The sequence below is a fragment of the Patella vulgata genome, chromosome 6, assembly GCF_932274485.2.
Source record: "Patella vulgata chromosome 6, xgPatVulg1.2, whole genome shotgun sequence".
Classification (NCBI taxonomy): domain Eukaryota; kingdom Metazoa; phylum Mollusca; class Gastropoda; family Patellidae; genus Patella; species Patella vulgata.
The window spans coordinates 46,998,740-47,019,291 of NC_065884.2; the positions used below are offsets into that span (position 1 = coordinate 46,998,740).

At 36.5% G+C, this 20,552-nt stretch overlaps 1 protein-coding gene across 4 annotated transcripts in view; it reads right to left on the reverse strand.

Moving 5' to 3' along the window:
• Positions 1–1,893: 1,893 nt before the first annotated feature.
• LOC126823201 (alpha-1,6-mannosyl-glycoprotein 4-beta-N-acetylglucosaminyltransferase) overlaps positions 1,894–20,552 on the reverse strand; it is a 47,513-nt gene continuing 28,854 nt past the window's right edge. For all 4 annotated transcript variants that reach the window (XM_050551852.2, XM_050551855.2, XM_050551853.1 and 1 more), the window contains 4 exons: positions 9,199–9,341; positions 7,267–7,364; positions 5,572–5,650; positions 1,894–3,878 (listed from right to left, as the gene is read on the reverse strand). In XM_050551852.2, coding sequence (XP_050407809.1) covers positions 2,737–3,878; positions 5,572–5,650; positions 7,267–7,364; positions 9,199–9,316 — 1,437 coding nt within the window. In that variant the 5' untranslated portion in view covers positions 9,317–9,341 and the 3' untranslated portion in view covers positions 1,894–2,736. The remainder of the gene's footprint in view (positions 3,879–5,571; positions 5,651–7,266; positions 7,365–9,198; positions 9,342–20,552) is intronic.

The following is a 20,552-nucleotide window of genomic DNA, read 5'->3' on the forward strand; positions in this document are numbered from 1 at the left end:
CCTTTAACTTTTTACGTTTGCATAATTATTATACCCTTTCATGAAGATCTGTATAAATTAAACCAATGTTAAACTGTATTATGGGGATCTTTAACAATGTTTACATTGACATATTACTTACTGCACGAAAAACCGAGGCCCCGCGTACACGTTGGCAGTCACGTAAAAGAAACTTTGACATTTGGAATTCGAAAAAATAATAGGACCTTGCGCCGCTGTCGTGGAAAAAATTACCTTATAGCACACTGGAAGGCATAGTCCGTCTTCATTAGCCCAGTCGGTCCAGAAAAGTGGAACGTTAAACTCCATTTCAATCGGTTGAAGCAAGAGATTAGACCAATAGTTTATAAATTTTGAATGTAATGGCAATAAGGTCATAAAGATAAAATTCAACCAAACCTAGGAAACACAGGATGTTTTTTTTTATACGCCCACATATTCATGTGGACGTATATTGTCGTCGCCCCTGTCCGCCCGTCCGTCCACAATTTGTTTGTGGACACTCTACAGGTCATAATTTTTATCCAATTTTGACGAAACTTGAAATATAGGTCTATCTCCCAAAGATCTCGATTCCTTTCCATTTATCGGACCATAACTGCGTGGATTATGGCCCCTGATTGTACGGAAAATCACGTTTTTAGCTTGTGGACACTCTAAAGGTCACAATTTTATTCCGATTTTGATGAAACTTGAAATGCATGTTTATAACCCAAAGATCTCGGTCCCTTTCAATATTCGCACATATTCGTAACATCCTGAATTATGGCCTCTGATTGTACGAAAAATCGCGTTTTTAGCTTGTGGTCCCTCTAGAGGTCACTATTATTATCTGATATAAAAAAAAAATTCGAATATATCACCGTTACACCGTAATATTTGTTGAGCTCGAATTGCGTGAAAATTGGGCCAAAACTGCCAGACAAAATGACCGCCCCTAGTATGCAACAAATAGTGTAAACTTCTGGTAAATCAATGTTGTGGACCATCACTATATTATATACACACGACGTTTGAACGACATGATTTCACTGGTCGTTATCAAGCATACATTCGCGTCCACAAACACATATGAAGTAACAAAGAACACCCTGTCTAGGTAGTAAAATCAATGGTGGCATAGATTAAATTTAAGAAAATTGCCCCCCCCCCCCCGCCTTTCGAAGATAGCAGGAGTCTATTAAAATGGGTTCGTCCGTCCGTCTGTCTGTTCGTCACACGTTATGGATCACAATACCTCTCCTAATTGAGTTAGAATGTTCAAACTTGGTGTAGGTATTTATTAGGTCAATGCCTTGATGGAGTTCGAAGATGAGCATTTTCTGTTTTGGGTAAGCAGAGATAAGCAATTTGATTGGTTGATGCTTTGGGACAGGATAACTTTAGTTCTAATTAAGTGAGAGTGATGGAACTTGGTGTATAGTTTCATTACATCAATACATTGACTAAGTTCCATAATGAGTATTTTCTGCTTTGGCCTAGGAGCGATAAGCAATTTGATTAGTCAAGACTGTGGAACATAAGAACTCTGCTTTTAATTGAGGTAGAATGTTTAAACTTAATGTAGATGATCATTAGGTGAATATCTTGACTGAGTTCAATGATTAACATTTCGAGCTAAAGCTAAGACGAGCTAAGCAATGTCGTTGTTCGATGCTTTGGGACAAGATAACTCTGATAGAGAGTGATGAAACTTAGTGTTTTACAGAAGTAGCGTCATTCCAGAGGCGGATCCAGGAATTTTTGCAGGAGGGTTTTTGCCAGGTTCCTGAGAAAATATACCCCCCCCCCCCTCGGCTTGAATTTTTTTTTGAGGATTACATGGTATCTATCGTCATTTTGACGTATATACATACACATTGAGCTTTTTAAACAGATAAATCCAACATCCTGTTTGACGTCAATTTTTATTATGAATTAATACGATGACATTGTGATTCAATTTTATTCATGCAAAGCATTAATTGTGATGTCACATATATGTCTATATCAATATCTCGCGCTTTGAGTGCCCATCCTGTCGCACCATCTGACGATAAAGGATAAAGCACAATTATGACACTTTTGTCATAAAAAAGGTTGTTTTACAAAACATTTTATGTAGCCGAGGTGGGGGTGGGGGGCATCTAGAGCCCCCCCCCCCTCTGGATCCGCCCCTGCCTTCGGCTCATATATCAATTAAATAATTCGATGGGAGTAGTCATTTTGAATGGCATACGGTACTGGCGTTGTTCAACATGATTGGTCAACTGCAATCTTGTTTAGTTAAACCATTGTTTATTGTATTTTAACGCATTGATGTAAGAAAAACAGCTACATGCGTTTGTTTTCTGTTTTGGTGTGTATTTGTATCAATGTGCGCTCAGCCTTAAAGACAAACAAGCTGTTGGGCTCATTAGGATAAAACCTGGGGATAACAGCCAACTTACTGACATTCAGATTCAACAAAAAATCGATTATAATTGATTCATTATACTTGCTGGGAGGGAGTGGCAGACGTGTTGCCGAACTCCGTCATATGGCAGGGTAATGGGCAACGGTATTGGTACCATCAGTCAGACAGTCTGGCTTTTCAATGCAGCTTATCTCGATTGTATTCTAAATGGTGGAGAATACAGGCCACCAGAAGTATGGTATTTATAGATAAGGATTCTTTTCAAATGGGTAAGGTACTAGCAAGTAGCAATCTAGTCCCTTGTGCATAATAAAATATAGTTCTAAGAAATTCCCGTTTTGTTAGATAAACACTGCGATTTCCTTCACAATCACCCATGGATTCTGGTCCCTTGTTATTGTTATACGTAAACACATTACTTTAAAGGCTATTTTCTCTAATAAGTTCGCGTTATCCACGTTGCCTTTCACAAATGTTCCTATTTCAATATCGTTCGTACACATTTGGCCACCATCTTCACTTTTTGCAAGAGTCAAACTTGCTACTAAATTCCCTTCATAAATTCTGTCATCTGGATGAGACGAAGTACCGCTCATCACCACAACTCGTTTTAATCGCTGGGGACTTTGAAAAATAACAGTAAACGTGTCACCGTTTTTCGCACCCCCATGACTCCAAAAAAAACCTTCACTTGTGACGTAGGCAAGTTTTGGGATAAAAGTCAAGTAAGTTGACAAACTCGTGGAGATATCCGCAGGAGGATTGTCTCCTTTGAATAATTTGGTTGTGTTATCAAAAAATTTGTCTTTTAATCGCTGGAGTTTTCCTGGGAAAGACGAATGCAATCCCATATGCTGGAACAGCGTGGGTATTTTTATTATTCGACTGAACTGTGTCATTAAATTATTAAAAAATAAAAAAGTATAATCGACTGGTTGTTCAGTATAAAACATCATTAATAACACGGCAAGTCTTTCCATGTGTTCCGTCCTGTATAACTTTCCAATAAATCCCAGTTCGGAAAACTCCAAACAAATCCAATTATCTTGAGTTTTTATGAACTCGCTAATAGATGAAATATATCCCGGTCTTGTGTGAACATCATCTTCTATTTGCATATAATACGTGGAGAGATCCTTAGCATATTTAAACATAAAGGCATAATCGTAATTCTGCTTTGCGCGCCATTGTACGTAATCCTTTCCTTGGCCATAAGTTAGTCTTTTGATGTGGTTGTTAGGATAAAATGACGCCGGGGCTTGTATTAATTGGATTAAACCAGAAACTATATGCTCTTGGAATTTTTTCATAATTTCCGTTGATAACACACTCTTAACAGCTTGATCAGTATCAGCTAAGAAAATTAAGATTATGACATCTTTCTTCTCCGATTCTGACATACTGGATACCAGTGACTCTATTGTGTTTAGTAGATATGTGTCTCCAGTTCTGTTAATTGTTGGTACGCCGATTGTAAGGAAAGCTGAAAGACACAATGCGATAAAATTAAATAACAAAGATACGTAAAGCGGAGAATACGCTCATACAGCAGCTTTGTCTCGAAACAAAGATTGTAGCTGCTATCACGTTCACAAGCTTTTCGAAAATGAGGGCATGACTCCGGAAAGAAGGGCGCGGATCGCTGAATCGCTGAATATCGTTAGGGGGTCGTTCTCTGATGACCTCAATGGTTCAAACCAATTTTAAAATAATCCGTAGGCGTTTATAACGTTCATAAGGTTTTCGGAAAAGAGAGCATGAATCCGGGAAAAACGATCGCGGAAGTTGATTATCGATATGGATTGACCTCTCGTGACCCTATGCTTTACACAAAGTTTGAAAAAAATCCATAGCCTCTATTGCAAAACCATCAGTAACCACTCTGATTTCGAAATTCGGTAGTGTCCACTCGACACAAACCAGATCATTTCGGGACTAACATATGGTTCAATTTTATTTCAATAATTCGCGTGTACGTAGGGGTCTTTAGCAGTGGGAGGAAACCGGAGGACCCGGAGAAAACCCATAAGGTTGGACAGGCGACCCTACTCCTTGTCACGGAGAATCGAAACCACGCCAGTTGACTAAATTACAAACCTTATGATACAGCGCGCACGTGCTAACCATTCGGCCACCCAACCCCCCTTAGTATTTTCAATGAAAACTACCCACAGTCTGTATAACAGTAAACACACGATTACCATGCTAGATATGCACACATTTTGCAAGTAACGGGCAGAGTACAAACTAAAAACACGATTTTTTGTACATTCAAGGGCCATAATCCATGTAATTACGGTTTATTAATTATAATTTTTTAAAATGTGAATGTACAGGGTAGAAACAATGATCATAATGTTGTAGAAAAAATGTACCAAGATATCCTAGAAGAATTATGTGAAGGACTATACTCAATAAACGCAATGATAATAATGTACATACGAGATGAATCATACGACATGAAATAATTAGAATTACTTACATAGTATAAACGTAGAAGATATAACTTAGTGGTTTTTATCTGAATAGATATTAATTCACAAAGATGAATTTCTAAGTTGAGGATTATCTTTATTCGAAAAGGGGAAATGTGTGGTGTCTGTCCATTCATTGTGTCATTAATGTGTTTCCATACTATAGGTAAAATGTGTATAGACATGCACAGTTGTTATTGAAATGTACAGTTCCACCATGTCGATCAATAAATGTTGTTCAATCCTTTCCTGGTGTGATTCTTTCATATATAAACCCACAAATAGAATACAAAGTACATGTATGTACATGTATATGGGCTATTTCGCTACATTTTGTAAAGGTAAATTATGCGATTACGTTCAGATTACGTCTTCCCAAACCATTATAGCTCAAGTCGTAGGAGCACTAAAATCAAAGAAGCAAATCCCAGGATATTAAGCTAATGGGCTAAACTCGGGTATAAAGATGATGCCCTAACAGAGTATTGTTTTTTTTGTATCAAATATATCAAATAAAAAAACAATGAAATGAAATATGGTTTTGCCCGGACAGCCGCACTGCGACCTATTTTTATTTCAAAATCCAACTGTCAAAGGTTCTTTTAAGTGCACGCCAATGTGTATTCGAACGACTATACACTGTTTCTTGATAGGGCCCCCATCCTGCACAAATGACAATTGGGCTAATTAATAGTAACTCACCTTTATCACGTTGTGGTGTTTTAAATACAAGTGATTTATTTTTATCAACCACCATACTATATTCACAGCTACAACACATCTATAAAGAAAACACAAATCGTTGTAAAATGAATGGCATGTGATGGGTTTAACGTCTCGTCGTCCTTTTGTGTCCAACATATGGCTTATTACCATTTAGGATGACTATGTGTGCAGTGCGAAAGTAGACAATAATTATTTTGCTTCGACAGTTGCATGGGTAAATGAAATGAAATGGGGTTTAACGTCCTACTGTTCTGCTCCTAACCTGGATTAATGAAGACGGGCATACGCCATACAGTGTGCTATGAGGGAAATTTTGCCCGGACAGCGGCACTACGGCCTACTCTTATATCGAATTCCAACTGCCAAGGGATCTTTTACGTGCACGCCAATGTGTACACGAGACCTCGGTTTTTCGTCCCATCCGAACGACTAGACAGCTTTCCTTGTCAGCCCCTCCGCCTTGCATCACTGACAAGGGAGAACCACGCCGGAAAATCTGGATGAACTTTCTCGGCCAATGCAGGGATCGAACACCCGACCTCCAGGCTAGCGAGCTAGCGTCTTACCCACTTAGCCAAGTTGCATGGGTGAATCTCAGATATTTTGTTGCGGGGAAGACTAAGCCCATACGCGCTACTGACCATGAATCGTTTTTACATTAAAGATTTACGGGCCAAATCCCCGAACCTAATATAATATTAAAACCAGTTGGCTAGACCTGTTTAAAGGACAATATTGGTGCCAGTCATTATCACATATGTGATAGAACTAATTAAACACGTTCCAAATATTATTTTTTCACAGAGATCATTGCTACGATAGCTGAGTAATACAGGTTTCCTGAATCGGAAGTGACGAACGCCAAAGGAAAACACGAGCCATCCCTCTATATAACTTACTGATGTGACGAATGATAACAGATACACGGCCGAATTTCTGCTCACTTATAATTCCTTCCAAGACCAACAGTTGTTATATGGGACTGTAAGAGGATACCTGACAATTCAATAAAGTAATTGAATGTCATTAGATAAGAGAACACGAGAAAAATAGAAATAGTCCGTACATTCCCTTGTTTATATTCATTCTATACCTTCGTGTTCTCTTATCTAAAGGCATTCAATTCTTTTTATGAATTCTATCACATATGTGATAATGACTGACACCAATATTGTCCTTTAAGTAAGAAAATATATCGCAGTTTTTGTGATCTATAAATTTTTAACTTGATATCGAACAATGTAGGCCTTCACATATTGAAAGTAAAATGTTAACGATTGTAACGGGATATCAAATAGTTAATTATTATATCCAATAAAATAATGTCTTATCTTGTTTGTGTCCCTAAATACATTATTTATAGAGAAGACATTTCTTATTGATACTTATTGATACACGGTCCATGATATAACAACCTCCGCAGATTACACTTCGGCAACTCTAAATAAGTAATAACTACAAAAGCGTACTTCATAAAATCGATGAATGAAGGGTTGTTTAATAGATCACGCCAGAATATGATAAGTTATGTCAACATTTTGCTGATATCCGATTTCCCTTGAGGTGATATCATGGCAAAAAACTGAAACAAATAAAATAGTAAGTTTCAACCCTAGGTCCTGTCAGCCGATTTCAAATTGACAAATCTTGCACGTTTATATATTAACATACATATGATGATGAGTCTTTCAGAGCAGCTGATTTAGAATCTTCCATGGACATTAAACCCCGACTGTTGATAGACATATCAACGCCTGTATTAATATGACCTGAAAAATAGGTATTTAAACTTCAACGTAAAATGTGGATATTTCATAAATAGTACAATCACAGTTTGTTCTACACAAGTTGCCATCGATTTCCCATTGAAGCAGAATTATTGGCGATTTGAACTCCTCAAATGAGAAGTGGCAGCATGTGTTCTAAGCGGCATGGCCCGCCTCGAGAGAGGGGTTGGGGGTTTAATGTTCTGTCAGAACAAGAATCGGATTTAGATGAAGGGAGGACCCAGGCCCCTTACAATCTTCCACCTTCACGACTAGAGAAAGATGAATGTGTGTTTTAATATAATTTTGAGCAAAGTACGTGTAAGAAGGCTTATGATACCTGGATATTATGTATGGCTTTGTCCAATGCAATCTGAACAACAGATCTATCATTTAGTTTCGAGCGATAGCTACTTACGTACTACGTGTCCAATGAGGGTTAGTGCTAATTATGATAAGGCCAACTCAATTTTTCGTCATAGGTTACGAGATGTAAACAGGGCTAGCGCTAATCCCAACCCTAACCCTGGACCTAGCCCCAATGCTTAACCTAACCTTAACCTACAATCTCGCCAATTATCACGTGCCCTAACCTTATTTACATGTCAGCGCCCTTATCCCAACCCTAAACCTAACCCTGGACCTAGCCCCAATCATACCCAATGCTTACCCTAACCCTAACCTACAATCTCGCCATAATCCTAACCTTATTATTTACATCTCAACGACCTTATCAGATCAATCTCGCAAGTAGGGGAGAGCGGGGCACAGTGGGCATGATTTCTTTTTTTTAGTGAATTGACCAGAAGTGAAATCCTACAGAGAATCAAACTATGCACTCAGTTGAAGCCAGTCATGTGTTCGATTTAACAGTGCTGTTAAGAAGTTAATAAATTGAAACCATTTTTGTGTAGATCATTGTAAAACCAAATTTTTTTTTGACCCAATGTGCCCCGTATGTGGGGTACACTGGGTCACAGTTGGCCATCAAGTATGTTTCTTTTAAAAAAATGTATAGTAAACACACCGAAACTCATAAGAACTGTAAAAAGTAAATTTTTAGTTCAAAATATGAATTTGTTTTAAGACTTGAACACATATATGCTGCTGAAAATTTAAAAAAAAAACAGCTTAATATTGAATAAAAAATTCTTTAACTGGAGAAAAAAAAAATCTTTTATGTGAAAAACTCCTATGACTTGTAAGTCAGTAAGGATTCGTAACCTAGAACCAATACTTCCTTAAAAACAGCTCAAATATCCAGATTCTGTCTAAAATGGACAGATGAGATTTAGCTAAACTCGAAATGCTTATGCTCAGTGTGCCCCTCTGAAATCTGCCCCACTGTGCCCCGTCATCAACCATGTCAGAAAATTGAAAATGGCAGGAAGACATGTGATAGTATTATGAAACAAAATATTTCTAATGAGAGTCAAATACTATCTCCTTCACCTGGGATTTCAATTTTGTGGACTCTAACAAAATCTGGAGTAGCCAAGCAGTTTAACCAGTCCGCCAAAAATTCACTTTTGCGTCAGAAAAACAGTTAATGGCCGATAAATATTAATCAGCTTACATGAATGTATTGAATTTAGGAGGACAAATGGGGGCCGTATAGGGGAATTCCCCAGTGATGTCACAATTGAATTTTCCCCAAACAGTTAAAAATTACAAAGCCTGGCTTACTGTGCCCCATGGCTTACTGTGCCCCGCTCTCCCCTACCGTAGGCGTAATTAAACTTCTTAACTTGTGTCTTTAATGCGGGCTTAAAAATGTCTTATAATAGTGTAAGTAATAAAGTATAACGAATAAAAGATACAATACTTGGATACTTACTGCATGGTTGTAGTATAAGAAGTGTCTGTAATAATATTATACACCCTAATAATACTGTGAATATCGGACTCCCTGACAAAATTCGTAACTTTAAAATTCGCCTCAATATCACCCACATTTTATAAATATAAATGTCTTTGGCCCTGAAAAAAAAAAAAAAATTTCAAATTAACTAAACATACATGCAAAAGCTTTATTGGTTCGACTTATGTGATTCACAAGGTAGGCCTAGGCCATACCTTTCTACAAGTACAACACAAGTACAACAATGCAAATGGACATTTTGGGTAAGCCTTCATAATTTATAACATGATTGTCAGTCACACTAACAACATCGACGGCAAATTGCTGATTAATATTATTAAGCGAGTTTTACAGGAGATATTGTTGCGGAAACATGGTTCTCTACAACATTACCCACTCTCTTATTATAGCTTGGGTGTTAATAGTTACATTTACCGTAACAGAAGAACATTAAACAGCACCAAATCTCTATTTCTTTAACGATCACATAACCACGTGATAAAATAGAAGGGCCTAGACAATCTTGACGAACAAGGGAGGTCACTATAATAATAATTTAAAGTGATCAGACCAATAAATATTCATACCGCGCTACATCTACGTCACTGGTGCCACTCTTTAAATGGGATCCAACCATAAGAATAATTAATGTAAACAGTAACCCGCCTAAAAATTATAAGTTACCGTACACTCGAATGACTACGTTGTAAGAGAGCTGTTCGTTTCATTAGCAGATAATACCCGGAAACATTCTTCATTTTGATTAGTCATACAGAATACGTTTTTTTTTTAAATATTATTTTAAGGCGAATTTAGTACAGTAAGGACACTTAAATACTAGTATTTTAAAGGTACGTAAACAACTAAATTTATTGAAAAACGATCTGTTATTTGATACAATGAACTAACTGTTGAGCGAGTTTTCCGTGGTTTCAGATAGCACCTTCCTATTCAAACCAAAAGATATTCAGTAAGTCTACTATGTTTTTTTTTTTAAAATTCAGTTTCAATATAAACCTATCCCTTTTTTGAGAGGGGACAGGGGTCTCCATTTACTTAAGTGCGTCAGGACTCCCATGCGTTTTAATCCGGCATCGCAGGCATAAAGTGCAGGTCACGAGTCTAACAAAGACTCATATATCACATTGAATATATAAAATAATTTATTAAGTAGAATCAATCAAAGTGTTAACATTTACCATAATTTTAGGATTAAAAGGGTTAATATTGACCTATAAGAACTATAAAGGGTTAAAATGTATCTTAGCACTTTAAAATAACAAATCAACAACCATAAGAGTGTATTTAGATTATAAAGTATCAAGGAACCATCCCTTTATGTGGACAATATTTCAAAATTCCACACTGTCTAATTTTATCTTTATTGTTGGAGTACTAAGAATAAGCAGATTAATCAGATCAATTATACAGAAGTTAATGATGGTGATAATGAAAGATCTAATCAAGATTACATCCCACTTCTACTCGTTGCCACTGGCAACCTTTGATAAAACTGTCCTGTTTAATTGCAATACATGCTTAAAAGTATCCGTGTATCAGAAATGTACAGAAAGAGTACTGATCATTTCTGATACACGGATACTTTTATACTGTTTTAGATATCTATCAAGCAATAAGTAGCGGACGTTTAGTCCGACCCAGATCGCAATTGATAACGGGGCTCTAACCAAGGCACATGAAACAACTAGTCAAAATCATAGTAACAAAACAAAATGGGGGGAACTACATGGCAGTTCAAAAACATATACAATGACATTAAATTAACATAACAACATATTACAAAAATCAATTATTATACATACCAATTGGCATCTATTTCATAATTTGGTTTGATTTATATTAATATGCCAAATATATAAATTAGAATATTGAATAATTATTTTAATTAATTGTGATGATAGAAGGCGCAGTTCTCTTGCTGGACACTTCACAGGCATTGAAAATAAGCAGGATGAAAAAAAAAACGCCTAGAAAGTCATAAACTTTATTACAAATAAATTTCAACGGAAGAACCATCCGCCGATGCATACTTTCACCAGGAATGACCCACGTTTCGCATTTCCTTTACACTACATTTAATAATATCGCAGTCCTCTACGCCATAGACATTGTTTTGACGATGTGGTCTAAACAAACACGTGATTGTTTTACGCTCAGAGTATCATAGCAAGACGCACGTGTGAATACTACTCAGGTCGTCTCTCAACTGCGAAATCATTCTACCATGAAATGTAACGTGAGGCTCAGAAAGGGATAAATAATGAAAGAACAGAAAGTATTTGTCACTTTTCGGTTGAAACGACTCGATAATAAATACTATTTTTCACATTTTGCTTCACAATACTCGATAGAAATGTGATGTAAGTAACTTATTAGCACCTTTCCTCGGTGTATCGGTGAATATCAGGACAGTTTTGGTCGGGAGCCGCATCGGCTCCGCCTCGGCTGGGCCCCTCGACCAAAACTGTCCTGATATTCACCGATACACCTCGGAAAGTGTGCTAATAACTACTGCTTACAGTTCAGTTTTCCTAGGCCCATTTGAAGTGTTACCAGTTAACGAAGAGCCACAAAATAGTGTTAAGAGTGTGTCCGCGAGAGCACCATGCGGAGGGCGATAACTCTTAGGTTGGGGATGTGGACCAAATTTTTTCTGTGAGATGGGTTAGTACCCAAATACATCCCAGCAAAATATTAGGTTGATTCAGTTGATACAAATCTGGCAAATTGGAAAAAGGAAAAATATTTTTTAATAGAAAAATACTCAAAAAATGGGCTAATTTGGAACTAAATTTGTATGATCTGTTATTCGGACAATTGATTTAGACAGATGAAATTCTGGGCATTAGTAGGACCACACAGGCTCCTCATACACACAAAGTTTTAAGTTTCTACTGCCAATAATATCTCGGTACTGATCAGATATTCAACTCGCTATGAAAATTGAATTTAATGAAAACCAAAGTGTGAGAGGCTATAGTTCGTTTTTGGCAGGGACTAGGACCAAAGTTGAATGTTATCCACAACTAGCAACCTTCTTACTAACAAAATAAAAAATAAAAATTACCGGCACAGACATAATAAAAAAGCAAAAATAAATTAAAAACAACCAAAATTGAGATAAAATGTTCCGTTTATCAATACTCCAGATAAAGAATATGCATGGACATCTTTACAAATTTAATATATTCCATTTAAGCATTAGCAAGGATGATTTAGTCATGAGAGGGAGAAAAGAAATTGGGTTTCACGTCCACTGAACACAAACAGGTCTTTTTGGGACGAACATATGGTGATGCATATGTTTGGTCATCTTTACAAAGTTTATATATTCCATTCAGACGTCATCAAGGATGATTTTGACTTGAGAGAGAAATGAGGTTTAAGGTCCACTCCACACAAACTAGGTAAATTGGGGACTAACATATGATAGTTTTATTTCAATAATATGCGTGCGCGAAAAGAGAGAATCCGTGAGATTGGACAGACAACACTAGACCATGTAACCTACAAAGCTTGTAATGGAAACCACGCCACTTAACTCTATGACATACCTTATGATCTAAAGCACATGTATTAGACCACTTTTGAATTAACCAAGGGACACGTTTTATGAATGTCCATTGAAATTTACACAGAATAAATCTTATATAAATATATGATATAGTAATGAAATGAAACATATTTCAGCTCTCGGGTAAAAGATCACTACGGTGGCAATAGTTGGGGGGGGGGGGGGTCGCACATCATTACAAAAATGGGGTCCCAAAACTAAGAACATAGGAAGGCAGGTCAGAATCTAAGTAAGTGAACACTTCTGCTCGAAAACAGGTATATGTCAGAGGTTGGCATATGCAGTCAGGATTATCCTGGATTGTCTGGAGTGCCATGAAACCTGTTGTGATGTATGCAACTTCCCCTTCGGGGATTTCCATATGGAAAGCAAGATGGTCTCCTAAACAAGGAAACCGCCAGATATTAAATGCCTCTCCATGAACACTTAAAATATTTTTTCTTGCGGTTCTTCTTACACGAGAGAGAGAGAGAGAGAGAGAGAGAGAGAGAGAGAGAGAGAGAGAGTTTAACGTCCACTGGACACAAACTAGGTAATTTGGGGACTAACATATGGTTTAATTTTGTTGCAATAATTCGCTTGCGCGTAGTGGTCTTTAGCAGTGGGAGGAAACCGCAGGTCGTGGAGAAAACTAACGAGGTTCGATAGGGGAATGGAAACCACGCCAGTTGACTCAATGACAGACCTTATTACAGCGCATACGTGATAACCATTCGGCCATCCAACCCCTTTCTGACACGAGAACGTGGATAACAGATATCAAGTTTATGATAGTCATGGCAGCCCATAAATCTATACGATAATCTACTCCTAAATACAGATCTTAATAACCGTGGTCTGATCACTGCAAAATTATGCATGACTTAAAACCTCCCCTTCGGCTATCCAGCGAGCGTGAAAATCTGATTTTGTCACGAAAACGTTTTGATTTTTGACCGAAATACCCTATTTGACAGGCATGTTCAAATAACGAAATGGTGATGATCAGTATGCTGTTATAAAAGCCTGCCAAGCCAGCCCATACATTTATATACTCCCCTGCTACTAACTACAGAATACAAATGAGAATAATCGTTGTCTGATTCTGCAAAATTATACAGCAGTTACGCCCCTACCCTACGGTGATCGTGAACGTCCGATTTTATCACAAAAACTTTGTGATTTTTAACCAAAATAACATATTTGGCACGAGGAACGCTCAAATAATATAATATAGTACTAATGTTGATAATCAATGGTCATTTAAACTCTTTACGATAGTCATTGGTCATCAGTAAAAGAAGAATCGCATGGAAAACAATGATTTTTACACATTTTCAGAATATTGTAGCACACTAGTGGGTTTAGTGACGGTCAATTTGTTTCTTCTGACATATACTTGGACGAATGCCCTTCATAACCACACCCAGCAGTTCTAGGTCAGACCCGCCAAGAAGGAGCTATACACGTTTTAGGATGACCTAGTTTTCAACATGCGTAAAATGACCACTTTATGATAACTCACAGAAAATTCCACACGATCCGTTCATTGCCAAACGACTGCAGGATTTTAAGTCGACCACTTGGCCTATCATGCCTGACAGTATTTCGAGTAGGAGCGTTTGGAAATTTGGGCAAAATTGTTATTTGACCAAAAACAACAATTTCCAGTTATACCGGAAGTTGTCATTTATTTTTTTTTAATTCAATCCATCGTGTGACTTCTATCGCCTTGGGGTCCCCATAGACCAAGTATGATTGAAAATTACTGCCGCCTCCATCCCCACCAGGGTTATCGTTGATTTCAATTTTTGCATGGTCCTCTCGCGGACAAGTTCTTAATATTCTACCATTTAACCAAAAGGCACTTCTCGAATTTAAGTTTACTATCTCGCAGAATGATAAATATAACTTTAAATATTTATCAAAAGTTGACTCTGGTGCCGAAACTAATATACTACCTCGTAGTATATTTAGTAAATTGTTCACAGAAGACTTCAAATTACAGTGTTCTAAGCATAAACTCTTAGCTTAACAGTAAAGGAGTTTGTGAAGTCTTAGTTGAATCTCCAAATGGAAGTTCGCAGTTATCATGTTTCGAAGTTATTGATCTCAAGAGTTTGATCTTATAAAGCTTAACTGGGAAGTTACAACATCAAATGTGCCCAACACTACTTCAAGTTCTGATAAATGTACTGTACAGTTAAATTATTTGATGTGAATGGTATCAAACACCCACTTCCTGTTACAAAAGAGTATCTTTTGAAAGAATACCAAGATGTTTTACTGGTATTGGTAGTTTTCCTAAAGAGCCTTATAATTTAAATATTGATAATGGTATACCTCCTGTACAGCATGCCCCGAGACAAGTTCCTGTACATATGCAACAAATGTATCAAGATGAATTGAATCGTTTAGAGGAACTTGGTATTGTTTGTAAGGCTGAATGGATTAACTTAACAGTGACTACTCCTTAGAAACCTAACAGTCATAACATAAGAATGTGTTTAGACCCTCGTGATTTGAATTATGTTGCTTTGTTACGTAATCCATGTTATGTTAGAACATTAGAAGATGTTATACCTCGACTTTCTGGTGCTAAATATTTTAGTATCTCAGATGCTAGTAATGGTTTCTAGCAAGTTAATTTAGACGAGTCAAGTAGTAGACTTTGTACATTTAATACCCCATGGGGAAAATAACGTTGGACTAGACTACCTTTTGGTTTAAGTGTGCGCGGTGACATTTTTCAAGAAAAATGGATTTTGTTTTCGGTAAATTACCAGGTTTAACAGGTATCGCGGATGATACTTTTGTTTACGGTTCAAATGAACTAAATCACGACAGAAATATTATTAATGTTTTGGATACAGCTCGTGAAAACAATATCAAGTTCAATCCAAGTAAATTTCAATTTAAAGTTCAAGAAGCATCATTTTTTGGACAAAAATGGACACCAAGTGGACGAAAAGAAAATTAATTCCATTTTAGATATGAAACCACCAAATAACTTAACTGAGTTGCAGTCGTTTCTAGGTTTAATCAACTATCTACCAGGTTTTCTCCCGTATTAGCCCAAGTTTGAGAACCGTTAAGAAACTTACTTAAAAGTAATGTTCCCTTTCAATGGCAACAAGAACATTCTAAATCGTTTGATGAACTGAAGCATATCATAACAAGTGTTACTGTTTTAACGTTTTACAAACCTGATAAATCTAATGTCATTCAAGCTGATGATAGTTTAAAGGGTTTAGGTTGCGTTTTATTTACAATATGGTCAACCTGTTTGCCATGGAAGTCGACCTCTAACAGACGCAGAATCGCGCTACAGGAACATAGAGAGAGAGAACTTCTTGCTGTTTCATAATCATTAAAAAAGTTCCATCATTATGTTTATGGTAAAAAGGTTCAAATCGACACAGATCATAAGCCTCTAGAAAGTATATGGAAAAAATCCATTTCAAGTGCTTCTCCTAGACTACAACGAATGCTGTTACAAATGGCTAGGTACGAGGTTTTAGTTTGTTACATTAAAGGCAAAGTTTGTTACATTAATGTCATTGCATATGCTTTATATCGTGTTAGCGCGATGTCGGTACCTAATGATAGTGATGATGTTCAAACTATTAACATTGATACAGTTACCAAAGATGTGCCAGCAAGTCCAGCTAAACTCGAAGAAATTGGACAGTGTATATAAGTGAAAACCCTGTTCTATGTTTACTCAAAGAAACTATATTTAAAGGGTGACAAAAATTCATATCAGTATGTCCTTCTGAACCTAAACAATTCTGGACATATCGTGAGGACATATCTGTTGAAAATGGTGTAATCTCATAATAATAATAATAATAATAATAATAATAAAGTTTTATATAGCGTCTTCTCCATGTTGACACATGCTCAAAACGCTTTTTGTAATGGCTCTACTGGTAAAACTGTTGAAACAGGAAAGTCTTTAGTGCGGATTTAAATTGATTAAAAGTTTGTTGATTCTTGATCTGTTGTGGAAGTTCGTTCCATAATCTAGGACCAGCTGAACTGAAAGACCTATACCCATATGACTTCAAATTATATCTTGGAACAACTAGTGACTGTTTATTTTGAGAGCGAAGTGATCTAATAGGGTTGTAGTCATATAAGAGTTCAGATAAGTATTGAGGAGCTGCATTATTGCGACATTTATACACTAATGTTAGTATTTTGTATTTGACTCGCGCCTCAGCAGGTAACCAATGTAAAGAAGCCAGCACATTCTGGATGTGATCAAACTTATGTGTCCTTGTTACTATTCGGGCTGCAGTATTAAGAACCTTTTGGATCTTGGCTAGAAATGCTTGTGGGATTCCATAGAGTAAACTATTACAATAATCAATCCTTGATAAAATAAGTGATCTCACAAGTAGTTTACAAGCGTCAGCAGTGAGATAGTTTCTGATGTTGCATATACAGCGTAGATGATAGTAGCATGTACGGCATACCATATCAACCTGAGCGTCCATTGTCAGAGAAGGATCAAATATCACTCCAAGGTTTCGAACATTTTTGGAGAAATTTATTTCTGAATTACCAATGGTGATTTTAAGATCAGGTAGTAACTTGAGTTGTTGTGATGAACCTACTAAAAGAGCCTCTGTTTTATCGTCGTTCAATTTTAGTTTGTTCGCTTTCATCCACTGTTTAACTGCCAGCGAACAGTCAGTAGTTTTTTGTAAGGCATTTCTGATTAGCATAGGACTAGACACACCAATGAGTTGAGTATCATCGGCGTAAGAGTAGTGCCTCTGATCATAGCCATCGATCACAGACCCTAAAGCGGTTGTATAAAGAACAAAGAAAATGGGTCCTAAAACACTGCCTTGCGGTACGCCACAGTCAAGTTTAAACGGTAGAGATTTAGCCTCACCAAGTAGAACTGTTTGATGTCTATTACTAAGATATGATGTGATCCATAAAAGCGGTGTACCGGAAATCCAAAACTGGTTTTTAAGTCTATTGTATAGAATCTGATGGTCCACAGTGTCGAACGCTGCAGATAAATCCAAAAGAGTCAAAGATGCTACGTTCCCTGTATCCACTGCACACTGTAGGTCGTTGAGGACCCTCAACACAGTGGTCTCAGTGCCATGGTGGGGTCTGTAAGCAGACTGAAACTTATCCAACAACTCATATTTCGAGATATGGGATTGAAGACGGAGATTTACAGCTCTTTCCACAATTTTGGAAAGGAATGACAAGTTAGACACAGGTCTATAGTTTTTGAGAATATTGGGATCAAGAGACTCCTTTTTGATTAGTGGTCTCACCACCGCCTGTTTGAACACCGATGGGAAACATCCAGTACTTAAACTTAAGTTGACTAATAGAGTAATAACAGGAAGTAGAATGTCTAGCAGTTGAATGAGTAGCTTGGAAGGTATTGGATCAAGTGGACATGTCGTTTTGTTGGCGGATTTGATGATCTTTAAAATGTCATCCTGACTAAAACTCTCAAACTCGTTGAGTGGCACGACACCAGTCAAGTTCACGGGTATACACGTATTTGTATCACTAAGGACTCCATGATCAGTAAACTCCTTTCTAATTTTGTCAATCTTTAAGGCAAAGAAGTCAGAGAAAGAGTTTGCCAATTTCTCGCGATCATCTGAATGTGGCTGAGTGGCTGTGGATTTGGTACCAAGCAATGATTTCATGAAGGAATGACACTTATCAAGAGAGTTGGCATCTTCAGTCAGTTTTTCAAGACAGTAACGTGACTTGGCCTCTCTGATAGTTTTAGATACTCTGGCTCTTTCATCGTTATATAATTGCCGATGTACCTCAAGATGAGTAGACCTCCATTTCCGTTCAGCCAAACGACGACTTTTCTTTGCATCGTAATCAAATATTAGATATTACATGTATACATCAAGGACATTTAAATACTAAAACTGTTTGTTAAAGGCCAAAGAATGTTTATTTTGGCCCGGTATTTCAAATCATATAAAAGATATTACAAGTAATAATTGTTTATACTTATTTACAGTTTAGTAAACAACAACCTAAGAATCTTTACTGTTCCTAGTTATCCCTGGCAAAAGCTAGGCACCGATTTATTTGAGTATGATAGAATTCACTATTTTGTTAGTCGCGGATTATTTTAATAAATTTCCTATTGTTCGTAAATTAGATCGCACTACTTCATTATTTGTAATTAATCATCGTAAGTCTATATTTGATGAATATGGCATTCCCCAAACCATTAAGTCTGACAATGGACCTTAATATAATAGTTCTGAATTTAGTAATTTTTGTCTTGAATGGGGGATAGAGCACATAACTAGTTCTCCTTTATATGCACCTAGCAATGGTTTTATAGAGAGAATGGTGCAAACTGTTAAGAATCTTCTTAAGAAATCTGAATCTGCAAATCAAAATCCTTAATGTTTAAAACCAACCCAATTGACAACACACTTCCTGCCCATGTGTTCTTTTGAATAATAGAAATTATAGAACTCAAATTCCTTTTTTTGGTAAACTCCAAAGAACTCCGACAAATGAAGACTATTTAGTTTGTTTACAATCTAGATAAGATAAGCAAGAGATTCAATATGACAGGAATAATAGTAATCTAGATGTAAATCAAAAAGTTGTCACAGATGATCAAAATTGTAAATCTTAAATCTTGGTGTCAAAGAAGGAAAGGCTAGTACGACAGGATCTTGTTTTGTGAGCAATGAAAAAGAAAACAAATTTAGACGTAATAGATCATTCTTAAAACCTGTTCCAGATCTTAGTATTAATAAAAGTGGAAGAGGTCGAATTATTAAGCTCACTGACAAACTTTATCTTTAATATGCATATATGTTTTTCATTGGGTTTTACATGTATTCAATTGTTTTAACATTTAGGCATAATGTTTCGTGATTTAATTTCTGTTTCTATATCGATATTAAAATAGTTTATTATGCTTTAAGGGGCAGATGGAAACATATCTTTATTTCGTTTACTGTTATTGTAAAGTCAATCGATAATATAAGATAATCCAGATGTCAAGGTGATATAGTATTCTCCGTCGTTGTTCGTTACAAGCGCACGTTGTAACGCTACTCAACCTTATGTTGTAAAAGGTATGCCGTAAATATGCCATAGTCCACTCTACAGATTTAGTTTTCAAAGAACCTAACAGGACAATAAATATACAATTGTCATAGTTAACATTGTGGAAATTATCAGATTAACAAGCAGCTTAAACGGGCAATATGCAAGAGCTAAATCTGCCTATTGCAGATCTTTTTTTCTAAAATGTTATATAAATTATTGATTAGACATCATATAATTAACTCTCGGATGGTTGTGATATTCAGTAGATTTAAATACGTTTTGTGGTTGGTGCGGTTACCGTAAAATTAGATAACCGAGACCTTGTTTATTATCTTAAAGTTGCAATTTCATATTTTAAGTTATATTTTTAAAATTTATTAAAATAAAGACTTAAAATAGATGATATCTATAAACCGTACTGCCTTGTTAAAGAATAATCCTATTAATCCTATAATTCACTATTGCCAGTTGAGAAATTGGCAAAAATATAATTTTCAACTTCAAATTCAAACGTTTGAAGATAGCTATTCCATGGGGGGAATAGAAAAACAATGGAGGTAATCGTGTTATTATTTCCGGGGTCAAAGGATTTTTTAAGTAGGAGAATAATACCTATGATCGTATAATGGTGAGTTGACAACCTATTGAGCAAAAGACATACAAATAATTATGT